Genomic DNA, 19,296 nt, shown 5'->3' with positions numbered 1-19,296 from the left:
AATAGGCACGCGCTGCCGCCGCCGACAGCGCCCCCTGGCGGGGTAAGGGGGGCTTGGGAAAAGGGAATGGGCAAGGGGGGATTTGGACTGGGGGATGTGGACATGGCGGGGAGCTTGTCCTGAGGGACTGAGACAAGGGGGCTCAGCCTCAGGAAGAGCCTGGCCCTGAGGAGGTTTTGGTCTTGGAGGGATCTTGGCCCCTGGTGCTGGGGTTGAGTCAAGGGGTCTCAGCCTGGAGGGGTCTGGATGGGGGAGACAGTGTTATGGCCCCTGGGGGTTGGTCCTTGGGCTGACTCAGGGGCTCTTGACTTGTGAGAAAACTGGCCCTGGGGGGGGTCTTGGCCTTGGGGCTCAGCCTTGGGGGTGTATAATGGCCCTGAGTGTGGCCCAGCCCTGGGGGTCTTGTCATGAAAGGGGTCTGGTCTTTGTGGGATCCTGGCTCAGAAATGGTGTTAAACCCTGGGGCTCTATCTTGAGGGGGTCTTAGCCTGGGTGAGACAGGATCTGAGGGGGCCTTGGCTCAGGAGGGTCTCGGTCCTGGGTCTGGCCCCTGGCAGGGGGTTCCTGATCTGAAGAGGGATTGACCATGGAGGGTCCTGGCTGGGGAAACCTGCCCTGGGTCCAACTTTGGGGGGTCTAAGCCCAGCCCTGATCCCACTGTGGGGAGCACCCCTTCTCTGGAGGGTGCTTGGCTCCAGGGGAGGGGCTCCCAGGGCCCCCCAGCCCCATAAGGATCCTGCACACTGCAGGGGCTCTGCTGGGAAACACGGCAGCTGCCTTTGGAGTGCCCGGACATCAGCCAAGGCCACTGGGACAGGGCTCTGGGAGTGGCTGGGGTGGAGGGCTGCCACCCCCCAGCACTGCATGGCCCTCCCAGGGACAGGGCCTGAGCCAGGTGACCTCCTGGGGAGGATTTGGGTATGGGCACCATGGCAGGGATTTGTGATTTTTTTGGGATTTTTGGCTTCACACCCAAAGACCGCACTGGGATGGCTCCTGCTGGCCCCAGCACATTCACAGCTTGTTGGAAATGTGGGGTGCTGGATGGGAATGATTTGTGTTGCTGAAATAAACACTTTTTAAGAGAATTTGTATCTGGTGATGACTGAGAGCTGCCCATGCCATGTATCAAGAAGCTGCTGATCCCCACAGAAAATCTCTGGGATTAATTTCACCTTGCAGAGCTCTTGGTGGCATTTTAATCCCTTCTTGGCCTTACCTGTGATGGGAAGCACTGGCAGAGGTTGAAAGGGTTCTTTTTTCATTGAGCAGACTTTTTGCTTCCGTGAAAAATGCCATATGGAGCCTGGGGCCTCACATGACCTGGGCAACCGCTTGGCAAGGAGAGTGTCCCTCTCCATAAATGCAGGTGCAGATCCTTCCCCCTCCAGAGTCCTTGGACGACATCAAAGGTAAGTCCTGCTCCCCTCCCTTCCCACACCCCCCAGGATCTCCCCTTGAGTGTGACCTCCTCCAGCTCAGTTTTACCAGGATGCTCTGCTGGGCCAAACCTGAGTGCAGTTCAGAGATGAATAATGCCCCTTGTAAGTGCCCCTGCCTGGGAGGTTCAGAGGCTGCTGTGCTGTCCAGGAGTGGGGAGGATTTATGGGGTTTTGGGCAATTTTTGGCATTGCCAAATTGCTGCGTTACCAACTGAAGGGACTGTGGTGTTGGAGGGAAGTTTGCAGCAAGAGTGCAAGTGGGAAAAGTGAGGGTTTAACTAAAGCAGCTGCTCCAGAAGGAAAAGTGAGCCTGGGGCCCAGCAAATCCTTTCTCAGCTTGAGATTTGGTGTGCCAAAATTTGGAGAATTTGCCCATCCTCTCAGCCCATTTATCAGGCTCTGGGTGAGTTCAGGCATTTAGGAGCCCAGGCTTGGGCAGGGCTCAGGGCTCAGATCCCACACACTGGTGAAATATTACCCCAGGCAGCTGAGTGCCACGGGAAATACTTCCCAAAAGCCTTTCCCCGTGGGTGGGAGCTGCAGCACTGCCTTTGCAGAGGGTCCTGAGGGAAGCAGGTGAGGATGGGGCTGGGGCACTGCTGGGGGATGGGGGGCAGGGGGAAGGTGAGGATGAGGTGAGGATGTTCCAGGCAGTGAGGAAGGTGGGGAGGGGGGTCATGGAGGATCCACCCCTTGCTCTTACCAGCACAGCTGCTGTAGGGTCTTTGGGGTCTCTGTGCTGATCCAGGGAAAGGTGGGAGAGGCACAAGCCAAGGGATTTTGGGGTCCCCGGCCACTGCCACCAATCCCAGGCCAGAAGAGGTGTCCAGGCTGAGCTCCTCTTCATAAGGAATGAGGAAGTGACTGCTCTGTGTCACCATGAAATGGCATTTAGGTGTTTGCCAGGGAATTTTCTGCTCCAGCCTTGTGAGTGATCTGGACTCCTTCCAAGAGGGACAGGTAGGATGAGGCCCCATGCAACAGAGGTGCACAATCCCTGCATCCTGGTAGTTCACCAGGAAACAGACACCTCCCAGTGAAACCACTATGGCCAGTGCGAATACCCTGGTCATCCCTGTTGTCTGTCCCCAAATCCCTCTCCCAGGCAGGAGACCTGAGCCCCTCCTGCACCTCTGCACAGGATGGCAGCCTCGAGGCTGCTGTTGTCACTGCTGGTCACAGCTCTGCTGCTGCACGTGGCCACCACACTGAAGGTTGGTGCCTTCAACATCAAAGCCTTTGGGGACACCAAGATGTCCAACCAGACCGTCGCTGATATCATCGTCTCTGTGAGTGGGGGGAGAGGAGCAGGCATGGACATGCTCTGCTCTTTGGGATGCAGCCAGCTTGGGCAGTGGGACACCTGCTGCATCCATCCATCCATCCATCCATCCATCCATCCATCCATCCATCCATCCATCCATCCATGCATCTATCCATCCATCCACCCATCCATCCATCCATCCATCCATCCATCCATCCACCCACCCAAGTGTTCATCCACACACCCACACACCACCAATCCACCTTTCCACATCTCCTCCTGCAATACCTCCATCCCTCCACACAAGCAACTATCTGCCCATCCACTCATCCATCCATCCATCCATCCATCCATCCATCCATCCATCCATTCATCCATCCATAGGTCTAAGCCTTCATCTACCCACCCATCTGCTCTTCCCCCATCACCATCTCCCACCTCACTCTTGCTGGTCCCCAATCAAGGCTGGGTGACATTTGATGCTGCCATCCCTTGGAGCAGCTGTTGGGTTGGTGGGTGGTGGACAGACAGGGCCCCTCCAATCCAGGCATCCCCTCCCTGGCCCTGAGGTCCCTGCTGCCCTCCCATTGCCAGCCTGGGAGCCTCTGCAGCCCAGAACAGGCAGCCAGGGCTGCCCCCCAGAGCAGCTCCTGGCCAGGGGAGAGCAGCTCTGAGCTTGTCCCCCCAGATCCTGTCGGAGTACGACCTTATTCTGGTGCAGGAGGTCCGGGATGCCGACCTGAGCGCTGTCAATGACCTCATGGGCCAGCTCAACAGGTGACCCCAAGGGCCTGGTGTGGGAGTGCCTGCAAAAGAGATTCTGGGATGAATTCCAGCCATCCCAGGGCACCTCTGGCTCAGCTGGAGAGAGCCTGATGGATGCTGGGAAGCACCAGGAGCCTCCTCTCACTCTCTCCACCACTTGCTCCCAGTGCTGGGCAGCAGCCATACAGCTTTTTGGCCAGCGAACCCCTGGGTCGGACCAGCTACAAGGAGCAGTACCTCTTCATCTACAGGTAAGGGATGCTGCCAGGCATCACCTGCTGCCCTCCCCAGCAGTCCCCAAAGGGGACGGGTGCCTTTGGGGGCCCTGGCTGTGGCAGGAGCAGTGCTGGGGGGCTGCCCTGCTCTCCTCCCTCAGGTCAGACATGGTCTCCGTGCTGGGAAGCTACTACTATGATGATGGTTGTGAAGCCTGTGGGAATGACACCTTCAGCAGGGAGCCCTTCATTGTGAAGTTCTCCTCACCCACCACACGTGAGCAGAGCCAATGTTGGCAGACCTGGCACGGGGTTCCCTCCACGCAGGGCTGAGCCCAGATCTATGCTGTGCCTGCCAAGGGGGGTTGCAAGCCTCTACCAGGGTCCCACCCATGGATGCCCAGGGGTGCTATGTCCCTGCCCAGCATGGCCAGCAATGCCTGCTGTCCACCATGTGCCAGCTCCTATCAATCCACTTCCATCACCTGTCATCTCCCACCTTGAGTTCTCTCCAGTTGCGTGCCATCTCACATTCTCCAGCTGCTTTGTGTCCTACATCCCATTATGTGCTACCTCCCATCCTGTGCCATATCCCACCACCTGCTTCCTCTGGTGGGGTGCTATCACCCACCATGCACCATCTCCTATCACCAGTCATCCCCCATCCCTTCTGTCTCCCACCATGTCCCATTTCCCGCTTTGTTCCACTGCCTACCCCATGCCATCACCTCCTGAGAACCTCCTCAGGGCACACTCACTATCCCACCTCCTGCCCAAAACCATATTGGCCTGGAAATGCTAAAGGGAAAAAAGCAGCAAACCCCAAACAATGCACCAAGGCATGCAGCTCCCCACTGGAATTTCCAGTCTGAGGGACAAGCAGAGCACCAAACTCACCCTTTCCCTTCAACTTTTCCTGGCCAGTAGCTGGGGCTTGGCCTGGGGTGGTTTCCTGGGGTTCCCATTCCCTGCTCAGGGGCTGCACCCAAGCCAGGGGCTGATGGTCAGCTGTCCAGCAGAGGTGAAGGAGTTTGTGTTGGTGCCTCTGCACTCCGAGCCCAGCCATGCAGCACAGGAGATCGATGCACTCTACGATGTCTACACCGATGTCATCAACAAGTGGGGGATTAAAGTAAGCAGCGTTGGGGAACCTGGCTCCTCCCCAGGGCAGCCAGGTGGGATTAACATAACCCACGGGAGGTCTCTTGTACCCATCAGAGCAGGTGCCACCCCACCAGGGAGCTGCTGGATGACCCTCCTGCCATTACTGGAGGCTTGTCCCTGCACACTGGGTCACCTTTTAAGATTTTAGGGAGCTCTCACTGCCCTGTAAAGTGCATGAGCAGGGACACAGCGCTCTGCCCTGCAGGACATAATCCTTCTGGGTGATTTCAACGCTGACTGCTCCTACGTGACCAGCTCGCAGTGGCCATCCATCCGCCTGCGCTCCCTCAGCGCCTGCCAGTGGCTCATCCCCGACAGCGCTGACACCACCGTGGCCGACAGCACTGACTGCGCCTACGACCGGTGGGATGGGATGGGATGGGATGGGATGGGATGGGATGGGAGCCATGCCCAGGGCTGGCAGGGGAAGAAGTGATGGGCACTGACACCCCCGTGATGCCTTGACAGCATCGTCGCCTGCGGCACCGCCCTGCGCCGAGCCGTTGTACCTGGTTCCGCCACCGTCAACAATTTCGAGAAAAAATTCCACCTCCAGATGAAGGATGTGAGTGAGGGGCCAGGTGGGGCATGAGTCCACCAGCATTGGGATCTGCAGATAGTGTGGGAGGGGTCCCTGTTCCCAAGGGTGCACCTAAGGATGGCCTGACCCCAGCTGTTGTACCAAATCGACCCTCCACATTGAGCATTTTGGGGTATGGTCTAAATTTTGGAGGTTGGAGTGGAGCGTTGGGGTCCCAGCCATGGTAGTGGGTCTCAGGTGAGCTCAAGATTTAAGAGATGACTCTGGTCAGGGTGACTGCTCTCCCTCACATGCAGGCTTTGGCTGTCAGCGACCATTACCCAGTGGAGGTGACCCTGAAAGCCCAGTGAGCCTGTCCTCACACCAGTTGCTACCAGGACACCTCAGCACACACCTACAACCCTCGTGGGAACCCATGTGCCACTGGTGCTAGCCAAGCTGTCCACTGTCTCTGCAAGGAGTTCTTGGTCTCTTGTGGAAGTGTTATGTTTTCTGCTTTCATTAAAAATGAGCCTTTTCCTGCCTCTGCACTCTGGAAGGGAGGTCCATTCAGTCTCCCCAGCAGCTCATGGTACTCCAGCCCCTCATCCCCATGCCAGAGAGCCAGGGATGTCCCCAGGGCTGGGGGACCTCCTGCCATCAAGAGTCCCACGGGGCAGTGAGTGCTGTTTCCCTCTCAGCTGATGGTGGCAAAAGCCAGGATTCAGGGAAGGGCCTGGGGGGCTCCAGGCTTTCCAGGGAGCAGGACACTCATGTCCTGGCAGAGCCTGCCTGGCTGCGGGGCTGCTGACAGGGCGCTGACAGCCGGGGTGCAGGGAGGACGTGACTCAGCTCCCAGGGGCTTGGTTGATGCTTCCCAGGGGGTTTCGGTGCCGACACAGCACCGAGGGACACAGGACTCACCCCGAGACTGGGTGTGAGGATGCAAAACCTGGTGGCGCACACGAGAGCCCGGCGAGTCCTGGCACGAGCAGCCGTCAGAGCCAGCTGCTCTGTTGTCATCCTGGGGTGATGCCACGGGCCATGGTGATGCTGTGGACTGGCACAGGGAATTTCAGTCCTCCTGGGGCTGCTCTGGGTCACCAGTGGGGCTGTTCTGGGTGACACTGGGGCTGCTGCAGGGACTCGCCTCTTGCCTTGGATGGTGGTGCTCACCTGCCTGACCCAGCCACTGGCCATTTCCTTCTCTTCCCTCTAATTACATCATCTTCCCTCTAATTACACCAGCGCCCTTCAGCCCTTCACCTCCTGCCTGGCCACCATGCCCACCCTGTGATCCAGGTGCCACCCTACATCACAGCCCCCCAAGTCCCACATACCCATCCAGTCCCACAGGGATTTCCCCAACAATTCCAAGTCTCCCTGTCTGTCCTTTGCTGTGTCAGCACAGGGATGGCTGGGCTGGCCCCACCCTGTCGCCCTGTGGGATTTTTGGTTTCCCAATGTGGGAAGGAGCTCCAAGTCATGCCAAAACCCCCACGGGGGTGTCCGACTCATCCTGCTTTGCCGGCACCTCCGCTGGGAATAAAACCGCCCATCCTGCTGCCGGGAGGGCAGAGGTGCTCTGCATTCAGCAAGGTAAGGACAGATCCAGCTCAGCGCCTTCAACTGGCAACCAGGTAGGACTGGGATGAACTGGGATGAGGACCCACTCCTTACCCTAGCAGTGGGGCCTGTGGTGAAGTTTTAAGGATGTGGAACAGCCTGGGGTGCCTGGAATGCTGGCAGTGGTGGATGGGGCTGGTGGGTGGTGAAGACATCCTGGTGGGGGAGTGGAGCTGGGTAATCCCTGGAGCTGGAAGAGGCAGACTCACAGTGGTGGGACAGGATTTATCTTCTGGGACTCGTGAGCTGGCAGACTGCCCACACCAGCTCTGGAGCCTGCTCTGGGCAATGCCCACCGTGACACACTGTCACCACCAGGAAGGATCTACATTTTTTTTTCTTTTACCCCAAATCCAAAGTGGTGTTCCGAGTTCATCTCCCATTCCCGCATTCCTGTGACCCAGCATCAGTTCTGGAAGAATGAGGACTGTGATACTGGCATTGTCCCTGCTGGCTGTGGCTCTCCTGTGCCCAGCCACTGCCAAGCTGAGCATCGGTGCCTTCAACATCCAGTCCTTTGGTGACACCAAGATGGCCAACAAGGAAGTGGCAGAGATCATTATCAACGTGAGTGCAGCCAGTGCACCGTGGGGATGGGCTGTGTGCTGGGATAGACTCCAACACGGCTCCTGGGCCAGAGACATGGGGATGTGGCTGAGGATGGCAGTGCAGTGCTGGGGATGGCCTGGGCAGATGAAGGCTTGGTGGGGTGTCAGGCACAACCCACAGTCCCTTTGAGCCCTCCCTGAGGACATCTGCCCTGGCACCAAGGGACATGCAAGTGCCCATGGTGCTGAAGCCAGAACCGTGTGCCTGGCTGGGAGATGGGTGAGAAACTGGCCCTGAGCTGTCCCTCTTGGCTGGCAGGTCCTACTTCGCTACGACGTGGTGCTGGTGCAGGAGGTGCGCGACTCCGACCTCAGCGCTGTCACTGAGCTCATGGAGCAGCTCAACAGGTACAGGAGGGGCTGGGACTGGGATGGCAGCAGCAGCAGGGAAAGCCAAGCTGCCTGAGCAGTAAGGGGAAAAAAAGAGTTGTCCATCAACAGAAAGTTTATTTTTGGAAAAATAAGAGAAATGTGCTGGGGCAAGCAGGAGGCACTGAAAACAACACTGGGAATAACCCAGTGAAGTGAACGGGGATATAAGTGATACAAATCCCTTCTGAAAGCTGTAAGCTCACCAGAACATGCAGGATGGAAAGAAACTACAGCTCTGGCAAGTCCTGTCTCCAAAATCCAACAGGACAGGGCAGAAGCAAGGGAAGGGGAGGAAGGGACAGGCAGAACTTGCACCCCAAGACCCTGAGAGTGGCAGGGGGACCCCCAGGATGGACCCTGCAGTGGACGATGCTTTGAGAGCAGCAGTTCTGGCACCCTAAGAGGGAAAGGGGCTGCTGGGGTGGGCTGAAACTGGCCACAGCAGGGTGGCAGTGCCTTCACCAGCTGGGTGCTGACCCTATTTTGGGAGAGGGCATGGCTCAGAACCATGCAGAAGCTGCTGCTGCCGTGTTGAAAGGCAGGTAGTGCTCCTGAGCAGGTGCACCCAGCCCATGTCCTCACCCCTTCCGTGTCCCCTCCAGCACAGCCACAAAGCAGCCAGGGCAGGGAGGGTGACGCTGGGTGCTGCAGAGCCCCAGGCTGCTCACTGACCTAATTTAGGTCTGCTGCAAATGAAGGTGAGGAATGTCCCTGCAGAGAAATGGTGATGGAGCTGCCCCACGTCATGCTGCACCCAAGAAGCCACCTGGGGGAGAGGCACTGGGGGGCTTCAGAGCTGCTATACCTCATGTCACCCCAAAACCAGGGCACAGTGACCCATGGGGACTGTAGAGCAGGACCAGCTGGTGCAAACCCTGGGGCCACTCAGCTCCTGGACATGCCAAAGCCAATCCAGGATAGTCCCAGCCACATCACTGTCCTGCCTTTGTGTCTGCAGTGCATCCACATCCCCATACGACTACGAGATCAGTGGCCCCCTGGGACGGGAGAACTACAAGGAGATGTACCTGTTTATCTACAGGTAAAGGGGCTGGCAGTGCTGCTGCCTGTGCCATGGCACTGCAGGGCCACCAGCACCATGGAGGGGACACAGGGGCTGTGCCAAGTCCCAGGGTTACCACCCTTTTGTTCCCACAGAACAGATGTTGTGTCTGTGGTGGACACCTACCAATATGAGGACCCCCAGGATGTCTTCAGCAGGGCACCATTCATCCTGAGGGTCTCAGCACCCAGCTCCAGTAAGTGGGGGAACAAGTGGCCATGGGTTGTGGCATGGGGTGGCTGTAGGGCTGACATCCCTCTTCCCTGGCAGAAGTGAAGGAGTTTGTGCTGGTGCCCCTGCATTCAGCCCCACATGATGCTGTCGCTGAGATTGATGCACTCTACGACGTCTACCTGGCCATCATCGACAAGTGGGGGATTGATGTGAGTGTCACCAGCACTGGGGGTTACTGAGGTTGGGCACTGAGCCCCAGGGACTGTTTGACCCACACTGGGACCCTGCTCTGAGGCGAGTGCAGCTGGTGCAGGAGTGGTGGGGTGGGAACCCCATTCCTGCCCTGTCACAGGGCAGTCCCCTGCTATCCCCACGGCAGGGCTGGTGGCAGGATGAAAGTCCCCCATCATCACCCATATCATGAGCCTCCCATCTCCCCTGCAGAACATGATGTTCCTGGGGGACTTCAATGCTGACTGCTCCTACGTCCAGCGGGGTGACTGGTCCTCCATCCGCCTGCGCACCAGCGACGTCTTCAAGTGGCTGATCCCCGACAGCGCCGACACCACCGTGGGCAAGTCAGACTGTGCCTATGACAGGTGAGTGCTGCCACCACGGCACCCCTGTCCCTTCCCTGGCCTCCCCCAGGGGCAGGAGTGGCACCCACCATCCACACACGTCTCCCTTGCAGGATTGTGGTGTGTGGGAACAAGCTGAAGAGAAGCATCGTGTCCAGCTCAGCTGGTATCTACAATTTCCAGAGTGATTTCCAGTTGGACCAGGAAGAGGTGAGGCAGGATCACACATTTGGGGCTCTAGCAGGTACCAAGTCTGAGCTGGCCCAGGCTGCAGGGCTGCCCTTGTCTCTTCGAGGGGCTCAGAGTGACAAGGGACTCAAGGGTGGAAACAGCACAGGGGATTTGGGGTCACTGCCTGTCCCTGTTGGGAAGAGATGTACAAGGGTTTTTCATGGTCTTCCATGGGCATGACTAAAAGTATGGGGTAACCCAAGCCAACCTTCAACCACCCATCACTGGCACAGAGCCCCCAGATGAGACATGGGGGCTTGGAGGGCAGGTGGCCCCCTGCCATGCCTGGGCACCTCTTCATGAGAGGTGCAAAAACCAGAGCCTTGTGTGTTGACTGTCTCGGGGCTGGGGACAGTGTCCCTCCTCCAGCAGGCAGAAGGTTCTGGCAGGGCAACTGACTGCCCTGCCAGCCCCAGCAGCACAGCAAGGGGTGAGTGGCTCACTAAATATCTCCTACCTCTTGCCCTCCTCCAGGCCCTGGCCGTCAGTGACCACTACCCAGTTGAGGTGAAGCTGGCGGCCTGAGCTCCTCCTGCAGCCACAGACCAGGATCCAGCTCCAGCTCCCACCACCAATCCCCATGAAGTTGCTCCACCCAGCCCCATCCACACGTCCTGTGCATGGGCTGCCCCACATCCCAGTCTGGAGAAGGATGGCAGCTGGCTGTGCCCAGACCCCCCAGCCCACCATGAACCAGAGCCTGGGGACAGGCCACCAGCCAGGAGGACACTGTGACCACAGACAAGCCATGGAGCAAAGCATCAATCTCCTACCTCATTGAAGATTTATTGACAAACCTCATTTCACAATTAACTGTTGGACAGGAGGGAGGACATCCAAGGACCGTCAGGCTCAGGCCACAGCACGTTGAGACCATGTCCCTGTCCATTCCTCGGGGGCTGAGTGGGCTCTCCCTGCCCTTGGGGAAGGCAGCAGTGGTGTCAGGCACTCTACAGGCACAAAGGGAAGGGGCAGCTGGGGCAGCTGTGAGGAGCAGGTGGCACGTCACCGATCGCTGGCACTGCAGGTGGCTTCGCTGTGAGACCAACAGCTTCTGCAGCATTTCAGAGGGTGACTCGACCTCCCAGGGACCAGCTGGATCCTCAGCTCTTCCTCTTCTTCAGCATCTCCATGTACATGCGAAGGGACTTCTGGATGGACTCTTTTGAGACAAAGGTGACAAAGTTCTTGATGTCTTCCTCCCGGTGAGCCACCAGGCGATCCACCACCGGCTTCCTCATCATGGTCTTGGTGAGCTGGCGGGCGTGGTCTGCAGGGAGGACAGCAAGGGTGAGGAACGTGCCCTGACCTCACCCCTGACCAGCTCTTAATCCACCAAATGCAGGTCTAATGGGGAGGGATCACATAGCAAAGTGCTCTCGAAAGCAGGCGGGAAAGGGGTAAGAAAAACCCACCAGCTGGGAGCTGAACTGGATAAATTCTCATACAATAAATTATGGTTGTACTGCTAATCGTGGAAGTCACTGATCTACTGACAAAAAATTGTGTACTTCCTTCTCTCTGTGCTCTCCAGAGCCCAATATCCACCTCCAATTCACACCAGTAGCCAAACAAAATTCCTTCTTATTTGAAATTGCTGTGGTTCTAAGCTCTCCTGAACCAATCCCTGCAAGACAGTCTGCTCCTGCCAACCACGCTGTACAAAGATTTCCCTCGAGCTCATCCCTGGGTCTGTGCTATTCCACATGGATATGTGGATGCTGCTGGAGCAGCAGGGGCTGGTGGAGCTGGCTGAGGCCTCGAGCACACCCCTGCTCACACCCTCACAGAGCCAGGTGCAGTGATGTGGCAGCACATCTGCTGCACAGATGTTTTATTCACACACTTAGTGACCATGAAATGAGGACTGACCCCCTCTATCCCCACATTGGGAACCCTGAATTGCTCCAGCACCCGGGTGCTGAAGCCACCTCCACCCAGAGAGTTCTGATTTACGGGAAGGATCTGCACAGGACCTCCTGGAAGTCAGGAGAGGGCACAGCTGAGACATGCTCCTCATTCTGCGGGGTGAGGTGCCACTGTAACACCAGGACAGCAGGGAGGAGAGGTGGCATGGGCTGGGACAGCTCAGATCTGTGGAGAGCCCTCTCCCAGCCCAGGAACCTTGTGCTGCAGTCACAGAGCAGCCCAAACACACGATGCCTGTGCTGTCTGCCTGTCCTCATCCACGCCCCCATCACTGCCTTCCAGACTGCCAAGAGCTGATTCAGACCACAAAAGCAGCCTGGCAGCCCCCCAGGAGCTCTCACCCAGCCTGTTCACTCAGCTCCACGGCAGCTTTTGTGGGCTAACACCTCCACTGACAGAGGATTGGGTTTGTCTGTGGAGCTCAGACACCTCCAGACTGACTCAGCAGGGCTGGCAGGATGAGCTGAGCTGGAGCCACGTGCTCTGAACGTTAGCACAGTGTCCCTCTCTGTTAGCCCAAGGCTGCAGGAACTGCTGGGCTGAGCTTTCCTCCCTCCCAGCCATCCAAAACTCTACTTTTAATGGACAATGTCACACAGCTCCCAGGCACCAGCCCAGGCATCTGTGCCTCCCACTCCCTCCCAGGTCCTCTCTGCTTCTGCCAGAGGCTTACCAGGAAGGGCCAGCCACTGTGCCATGACAGCTGCAGCCTTCTCCATGAGCTTCTCCTCTGGCACCAGCTCGTCCACGAGGCCCAACTTGTGGGCCTCAGGTGCAGGGTGGAGGGAGCCCAGCTGGAGGGAGCGTTCGGCAATTCGGTGTCCCACAACATTCACAAACGTGTCCTTAAACCTGCGAGAGATGGGAGGGAAAGCCATGCTCAGGAACAGCTCACCCAGACAGCAAGAGCTGACAGCACCCTGGTCCCACTCCTCGGGTTTGGTGCTCTGAACAGCAGCTGTGGGCTCAGTCAGGATGTGAAAATGGTGTGAGAAAAGCCATTTTTGGTAGTACCTCAAGAGACTTCCCTCTCCTCTGCATGAAAGTTGCTCTTTTTACACTCAGTGCCTATGGGTACCCACTTGCTGTGACTGAAAGCTCCTTCCCAACAGTACATTTATACGTTCCTAGGGCAAACAAGGGCCTGTGTGTCAGTATCTCAGTGCCCCTGTGCTTTCAGAGATCTCCACACCACGGGATTTTGCAGGTACACAGTGTGTACCCAGAGAAAAGTCTATTCCCAGACTGAGCCTGACCCATGAGATCTCCCAGCACTAGTTCTGGAGTTAATTGCAGGGCCAGAACTGAGGTCCTTGCTGCAGAATGTCCTCACATCCTGCACCAGCCTGAAAGCTTTTCAGATACATGCAGGGCAGGACAGGACAGAAGTGAGCTGTCATCTCCTGGAGCTGCAAATACCTGACCCCTGACACACAAACCACACCGCCGTGACCAGCTGAACTGGTGTTCACCCTTGAAGATGAATTCTTTCTAGAGACCTACACGTGACACTAGAAGTGGGAGGCACTGGCCTACCAGAAGGGAGCCACAATGCCCAGCTGGGCTTCGTTCAGGCCGATGCTGAATTTGGGGTTCTCTGCCATGATCCTGTAGTCACACGACAGGGCGATAAGGCAGCCCCCGGCTGGGCTGGACCCCTGGCAGAGAGAAGGACAGAGTGAGTCCAGGACACGGTTACAAACACCCCCCAGCCTTGCTGATCGCTCCAGAGCATGGAAGACACCAGGAAGACAGAGCAGATGTCCCCCAAATTTCTGATCACCTGATTTGATACAGTCCTAAAGATGATTTCTGATGTTTATCAAGGTTTCAAAGAATCACAGCAGTGTTTGGATTGGAAGGCACCTTAAAGTCTGTTCCATTCCAAGCCCCCTGCTACAGGCAGGGACACCTTCCACTAGATCAGGTTGCTCAGATCAGCTCCATCCAGCCTGGCCTCAGGCACTTCCAGGGATGGAGCAGCCTCAGCTTCTCTGGGCAACATGTTCTAGGGCCTCACCCCCATGGCAGGGAAGATTTCCCTTCCATTTGTGACCATCTTTTCCACAGCTCAGTGGTGCTCAGCCCTGCACAGGATGCCTGAGAGAAAACCCAAGTGCCTTCAGTGGGGAGCTGTGGACTGACATCACTGTGAGCTGCCAGGGCAGCACCACCCTGGAAAATGAAAACAACACACCAAAAATCTGATGATCTATCCATGGACACGGAGACTCCAGCAGCACTTCCTTGCTGACCAAAAATGCACCTGGAGAAGCAAAACCTGCTGGAAATGCTGAAATGCTGCTGTAATCCAGCAGTGCCTGCAGCATCCCACACTTCCATACCTTCCCACAGCCCACAGAACTGACAGACGTGAATTTCCCCTGAACACCCCAAGAGGTACACCCCTGGGATGAATTTCACTTTTTCATCTTGTCTGTGGTTTTTGACCATAGTTTTTCAGTTGTCCCTGCCCACAGAGTCCAAAGCAGCAGGTGACAATCCCCCCCTGAGGAAGGCAGGCCCAAAGGACGTACGTTGACTGCAGCCACTGTCACCATGCTGGAGCCGTAGAGCCGCAGCCACATCTCCTGCACGGCTCTCCAGAACTCCGTGTAGTGCTCCACGCTCTTCCCACACATCTCTGTGATGTCCAGCCCAGAGGAGAATATTTTGGGGACAGACTGGAATTGAGAAAAGACAGATGTCACTGAGAGTCACAGAGAAGGAAGGACCGTTTAGCACTTGGCAGCTTGAGGGAAGTGATGAATATGTGATATAAGTCGGGGTCTTTTGGGGTTCTGAAAATATCTCCCCAATGCTCCCATAGCCTGGATTATCCCATTACTATGGCCTGCAGTGCTGGGCCTCTGCTTGCAACACAGTTTCTCATTGTCAGGGTCCCTGTGTGAGTACATCAGCCACACAGCACAAAACCTGTCCTGTCCCATTCCCAGGCACCACCTTGTCCCCACACCACACCTGAAAACCAGCACTGGCATCTCCCAGCAGCTCCCTGTGGGTGAGCCAGGAGATGCCACAGGTTGGCAGATAAGCAGATTGAATTTTCATGACAAAGCACAACACTTGGTTGTCATTCTTCTAGAAAAAAGGCACAGAAGGAAAGATCATGGCCCTTCCAAGAGCCCCCTGCCCTCCTCCCAGAGCCAATCCAAGGTGCCTGGGGACCCTCCTGTGCCAGACCCAAAGAGGAGCAGACACTTACAGAGGTGATGATCACACCCCGGCAGGCTCTGTTGTTCTCCAGCTTCTCCAGGCTTATGGCAAACTCTGTAAGGAGCTCCAGGCTGAGGCTGTTCACTGGGGGACTCTTCAACTTCATCATGGCAACACCTGTGCAGGGTAAACACAGAGAAATCAGACCCTCCCACACACACAGCAGCTCACACTGCCCTGCCCAGGGGAGCTTCACACACCTCCCTGTTTCCCTCACCAAATTGTGTCTTCCCACTCCCACTCAACAGCACTCCTGGCTATTTAAAAGCTTCCAGAGCAGCAGAGCCAAGCTCAAAGTCCTGTCTTTGCCCAGATCCACCCACAATCCAGGGTCACTCAGGGGGTGGTGGACCTGGAGCACAGACCAGGCCATGGGTGGTGGCACTCCCAGTGTCCCAAAGTGCAGCCCCCTCTGGGTCACAGAGCCCAGCATTCCCTTCTCTCTGGGCTCAAGGGGGAAGGTCAAGCCTGCAGCTTCTGTCACAGCAAACAGCCTGTGTCCTGGGGGTCACACACCTGCTGGAGCCTGTCAGCACCATGGGAAGGGCTCCGAGCCCTTGTCCTTGCCCAAACTGCACTACCCTACCCAAAAGGCCCTCTCTGAGTGCTCAGCCTGGGTGCTGCAGCCATGCCCAGCTGGGAACAGCACGAGGACACACCTGGAAGCAGGACCTGGGAAGCCACAAAGAACAGGAACCTTTGCTGAGTGCAGGGACATGGCCCCATGATGGCTATTGCTGGTAACCAAGTCACAGAAACTCCCAACTCCCAGGTCACACAAACTCCCAACTCCCAGGTCATACAAGCTCTTCCCTGATGGAGAACTGCCACTCTACCAAACCAGAGACCCCCCCAGAGAGGGGACAATGCACAGGCAGGGGACAATGACAGCCAGGATTTACCTGTAGAGCCCACAACTGGTGAGACTCCCAACCCCAAACACTTCTCCATAAGCCTCCTAAGCAGCTGCAGCTGCAACATCAGGATTTTGGTGACTTTCCACACCCAGAGCCACACACACCGTGGGACAGGGGTGGAAAGGACCCTGCCTGTGCCACACAACACCTGTGGATTGAAGGTGACACCGCAGAGGTGCCTCAGGCCGTACCTGAGCTCTCGTCCAGCTCCACCTGGATCTTGTTGTTGCTGAAGGAGCGGCACAGGGCGAGGGGGAGGCCGGGGGGCTGCAGGTGGCCGGGGGGAGGCCGGGGGGCCCTGTCCCACGCTGGGGGCCGGCAGCACAGGGTTAACACACCTAAGGGACACAGACAGGTAAGGACGGGAAGAGCAGAGCCCCCACAGGTGTGGGGTGTGCTCCCCAAACCGCTCTGTGGGATATGGGGAGCCATTCAGGGAGGATGCGCCCCAACCCGCGGCAGGGGGACACGTGGAGCACGCTGAGGGTAAGGGGTACCCTGGAGGTAAGGGAGGGGCACGGAGAGGCAGCGGGGGCCGGGGGACACGCCACAGGGGCAGGGGCGGGGCAGGGTCGGGGCAGGGTCCGGGCGCACCTGAGCGGCCAATCCTGCGGGCGAGAGTCGCAGCCGCCATCTTGTGCCCGGCTCAAGGGTACGGGGCGCGAATTGGGGCGGGGCCTGAGGGGGGCGGGGCTTGGGAAAGGGCGGGATCCCGCCGCTCTGCCGTGAAGCCCCGCCCAGAGCGCTAAAGCTCCGCCCACCAGAGCGCTGCGGAGCGCACGTGCTGCCCTCTTGTGGTGGCGCTGTTGTACTGCCCTGTCCTGTCTGCACTGACCGCTCTGTCCTGTCCTGTCCTGTCCTGTCCTGTCCTGTCCTGTCCTGTCCTGCCCTGTCCTGTCCTGTCCTGTCCTGTCCTGCCCTGTCCTGTCCCGTCACTGCCCTGTCCTGTCCTGTCCTGTCCTGTCTCCTGCCCTGTCCTGTCCTGCCCTGTCCTGTCCTGTCCTGTGTCCTGTCCTGTACTGCCCTGTCCTGCTCTGCCAGCACTGACCACTCCATCCTTCCTGTCCTGTCCTGTCCTGTCCTGTCCTGTCCTGACCTGTCCTGCCAGCACTGACTGCTGTGTCCTACCTATTCTGTCCTGCCCTGTCCTGCCCTGTCCTGTCCTGCCCTGCCCTGCCGGCATTGACCGCTCCCTCCCACCTGCCCTGCCCTGTTCTGCCTGCGCTGCCCTGCCCTGTCCCCCCTGCCCTGCATCCAGCCATGTGCCCAGGGTCCCCCCCACACCTTTCCCCACCTCACAGCCGAATATCCCCGGCCCGGGGCCAGCCGCCCCCGCAGAGCGCTGCAGATCTCATCACGGTGGAGTCTGCCGGGGGGACACGGCGGGGGCCGGAGCCGGCCTTGCCGTGCAGGCAGACAGCAGCGGGATGGAGGGGATGGCGGGGATGGCGGGGATGGCGGGGATGCCGGGGATGCCGGGGATGGCGAGGATGGCGCTGCCCCTCTGCCTGATGCTCGCTGCTGCCCTGCAGGGCGGCCTGAGCCGGGCACCGGGACCCCCGACCCGCCCCGGCCCTTTGCTCCTGCGGCTGCGGCGCCTGGAGGAGCAGGTGGGTGCCCGGGCTGTGCCGGGGGGACACTCAGCGGTTTGGGTTGGGACCCAGCATGAGGACATGGGCTCACCCCACATCATTCCACTCCCTTGCAGTTTCTCCGGCTCCAGGAGGTGACACTGACCCATCTCCAGAGCATCGCCAGCAACTACAACATCTCCTACAACATCGACGGGCGTTTCCAGGCGCTGACCGAGCAGGCGGAGGCGGCCGAGGCTGCCCGGGCCGCCCTGGGGGCTGAGCTGACCCGCCTGGCCAGTGCCGGCCGCCGGCTGCGCCGCAGGCTGGAGCGGCTGGAGGGGACAGTGGGTGCCCTGAGCCCCGCACCCGGCCCGCTCACCCACCCACCGCCTGCACCGCTGGAGGCCGGCACCAACCCGGGTCTGCCGGACACTGCCCGGAGCCGGGACAGCCACCTGGAGCAGCAGCGGCCACCAAAGCAGGCTGCCCGCAGCCCCAAGGCCAGGCGGTGGCAGGAACAGCGGCAGGAGGAAAGGCTCTGGCTGCCGGCTGGAGCTCCCGGGGAGGATGAAGACACCCCTGGTGATGCAGCAGCAGGACCCCAGACCTCAATCCCCCGGGAGCAGCCGGGAGAGGGAAGGTACAGCCCCCCTGCCCCGGTGCCCACCTCCCCCGCCTGTCGCACCGGGACCATCCTGCTGTTCCCCAACTCCTCCGGTGAGCACAGCGCTGTCCTGGCTCTGGGGCCGCACCGGGGGCTGCGGGCGGTGTCGCTCTGTGCCTGGCTGGCCACCCCAGCCCCTCGCCTGGGTGTTCTCCTCTCCTACAGCACCGGGGACGGGCACAGCGGGCTGGCCGTGCATGGACACGGTGGGGATGGCCCTGGCTCCGCACGGTTCATCCTGGGGAACGGGAAATTTCGGGAGCTGCCGGTGGTGCCGCTGCTGGATGGGGAATGGCACCACCTGTGCCTCACCTGGTCCTCCGGCCAGGGCCAGTATCGCTTCTACCTGGACAGGAGATTGCTGGCTGCCGGCTCCGGCTTCCAGCAGGGCTATGAAATCCCCGCTGGTGGCTCGCTGGTGCTGGGCAGGGGGCAGGACGGCCCTAACACGGATTTGGGCACTGCAGAAGGTTTTGTGGGTCACCTGGCTGGCTTGGCTCTCTGGAGACGGGCTCTGCTGCCCGGGGAGGTGGCCAGAATGGCGACAGGGCGGGGGATGCCCCGTGGCCCCCTCCTCACGCTGGGTGATGCCTCCCTGCGGGGCGGGGTGCGGAGGGTGGGCTGTCCCTGCCTGCAGCGCTGCCTTTGACCAGGGAATGGTCACAGCTGCTCTCGGTGCAAGAGCTGGATCCTCCCTGGAGGACACTCAGCAGGACCGGCACCACCAGAGAGGGGGGAAATGGGATTTTGGCAGCCAGTGGGACCAAAACCACAAGTCGCCTTCTTCTAGAGGTTGTACAGCCCGTGATTTCTATTAAAATGCTCCGAACATTAGAGAAATTTAATTTATTTCTGTCCTGCTCATTGACTGTAGCTCTTGGGGGCACTCACGGCCGGGCAGGGGCTGCTCAGCCCGGGCAGCCGGAGAGGGTGACGCTGCTCCTTCCCTGCCC

At 58.8% G+C, this 19,296-nt stretch overlaps 4 protein-coding genes across 12 annotated transcripts; 3 read left to right on the top strand and 1 right to left on the bottom strand.

Annotated features, from left to right (window-relative positions):
- The first annotated feature begins 1,332 nt into the window (after positions 1–1,332).
- LOC310915753 (deoxyribonuclease-1-like) lies at positions 1,333–5,907 on the top strand. Of its 9 annotated transcripts, none has more exons than XM_083872863.1 (10): positions 1,333–1,412; positions 2,338–2,402; positions 2,584–2,731; positions 3,395–3,483; positions 3,639–3,722; positions 3,848–3,963; positions 4,706–4,818; positions 5,056–5,213; positions 5,319–5,415; positions 5,688–5,907. In XM_083872863.1, exons 3-10 carry the CDS (start codon positions 2,585–2,587, stop codon positions 5,739–5,741), a joined length of 858 nt encoding a protein of 285 aa, XP_083728989.1. In that variant the 5' UTR covers positions 1,333–1,412; positions 2,338–2,402; position 2,584; the 3' UTR covers positions 5,742–5,907. The 9 variants fall into 9 exon arrangements, with proteins under 9 accessions (XP_083728989.1, XP_083728990.1, XP_083728993.1 ...); XM_083872864.1 differs by having other exon boundaries at positions 2,548–2,731; XM_083872861.1 differs by lacking the exon at positions 1,333–1,412 and adding an exon at positions 1,722–2,018.
- A 1,509-nt stretch (positions 5,908–7,416) lies between these two features.
- LOC310915755 (deoxyribonuclease-1-like 2) lies at positions 7,417–10,547 on the top strand (the record flags this gene model as incomplete). Its single annotated transcript, XM_083872874.1, has 8 exons — positions 7,417–7,563; positions 7,864–7,952; positions 8,935–9,018; positions 9,135–9,235; positions 9,310–9,422; positions 9,658–9,812; positions 9,905–10,001; positions 10,497–10,547. The coding sequence occupies 8 exons, from the start codon at positions 7,417–7,419 to the stop codon at positions 10,545–10,547; spliced, it is 837 nt and encodes a 278-aa protein (XP_083729000.1).
- Positions 10,548–10,783: 236 nt separating this feature from the next.
- Positions 10,784–16,791, bottom strand: ECI1 (enoyl-CoA delta isomerase 1). The gene is made up of 7 exons (XM_083872846.1): positions 16,700–16,791; positions 16,297–16,443; positions 15,178–15,305; positions 14,489–14,635; positions 13,488–13,609; positions 12,625–12,803; positions 10,784–11,292 (listed from the first exon to the last, which is right to left on the bottom strand). The coding sequence occupies exons 1-7, from the start codon at positions 16,737–16,739 to the stop codon at positions 11,126–11,128; spliced, it is 930 nt and encodes a 309-aa protein (XP_083728972.1). The 5' UTR covers positions 16,740–16,791; the 3' UTR covers positions 10,784–11,125.
- Positions 16,792–17,586: 795 nt separating this feature from the next.
- On the top strand, positions 17,587–18,992 carry PTX4 (pentraxin 4; the record flags this gene model as incomplete). Its single annotated transcript, XM_083872310.1, has 3 exons — positions 17,587–17,715; positions 17,814–18,319; positions 18,509–18,992. The coding sequence occupies 3 exons, from the start codon at positions 17,587–17,589 to the stop codon at positions 18,990–18,992; spliced, it is 1,119 nt and encodes a 372-aa protein (XP_083728436.1).
- Positions 18,993–19,296: the final 304 nt, after the last annotated feature.

The sequence above is a fragment of the Zosterops lateralis genome, assembly GCF_965231275.1.
Source record: "Zosterops lateralis genome assembly, chromosome: 15".
In the NCBI taxonomy this organism is placed as follows: Eukaryota; Metazoa; Chordata; class Aves; order Passeriformes; family Zosteropidae; genus Zosterops; species Zosterops lateralis.
This window is presented reverse-complemented; position numbering and strand designations above follow the sequence as displayed.

Excerpts from the sequence above, each read along its gene's own strand:
- LOC310915753 (XM_083872863.1), top strand. The coding sequence starts at position 2,585 with ATGGCAGCCTCGAGGCTGCTGTTGTCACTGCTGGTCACAGCTCTGCTG. Across the intron at positions 3,723-3,847 it reads CAGTACCTCTTCATCTACAG|GTCAGACATGGTCTCCGTGC; the intron begins GTAAGGGATGCT and ends CTCCTCCCTCAG. Across the intron at positions 3,964-4,705 it reads GTTCTCCTCACCCACCACAC|AGGTGAAGGAGTTTGTGTTG; the intron begins GTGAGCAGAGCC and ends GCTGTCCAGCAG.
- ECI1 (XM_083872846.1), bottom strand. The coding sequence starts at position 16,739 with ATGGCGGCTGCGACTCTCGCCCGCAGGATTGGCCGCTCAG. Across the intron at positions 13,610-14,488 it reads TGACAGTGGCTGCAGTCAAC|GGGTCCAGCCCAGCCGGGGG; the intron begins GTACGTCCTTTG and ends TCTCTCTGCCAG. Across the intron at positions 12,804-13,487 it reads GGCATTGTGGCTCCCTTCTG|GTTTAAGGACACGTTTGTGA; the intron begins GTAGGCCAGTGC and ends CATCTCTCGCAG.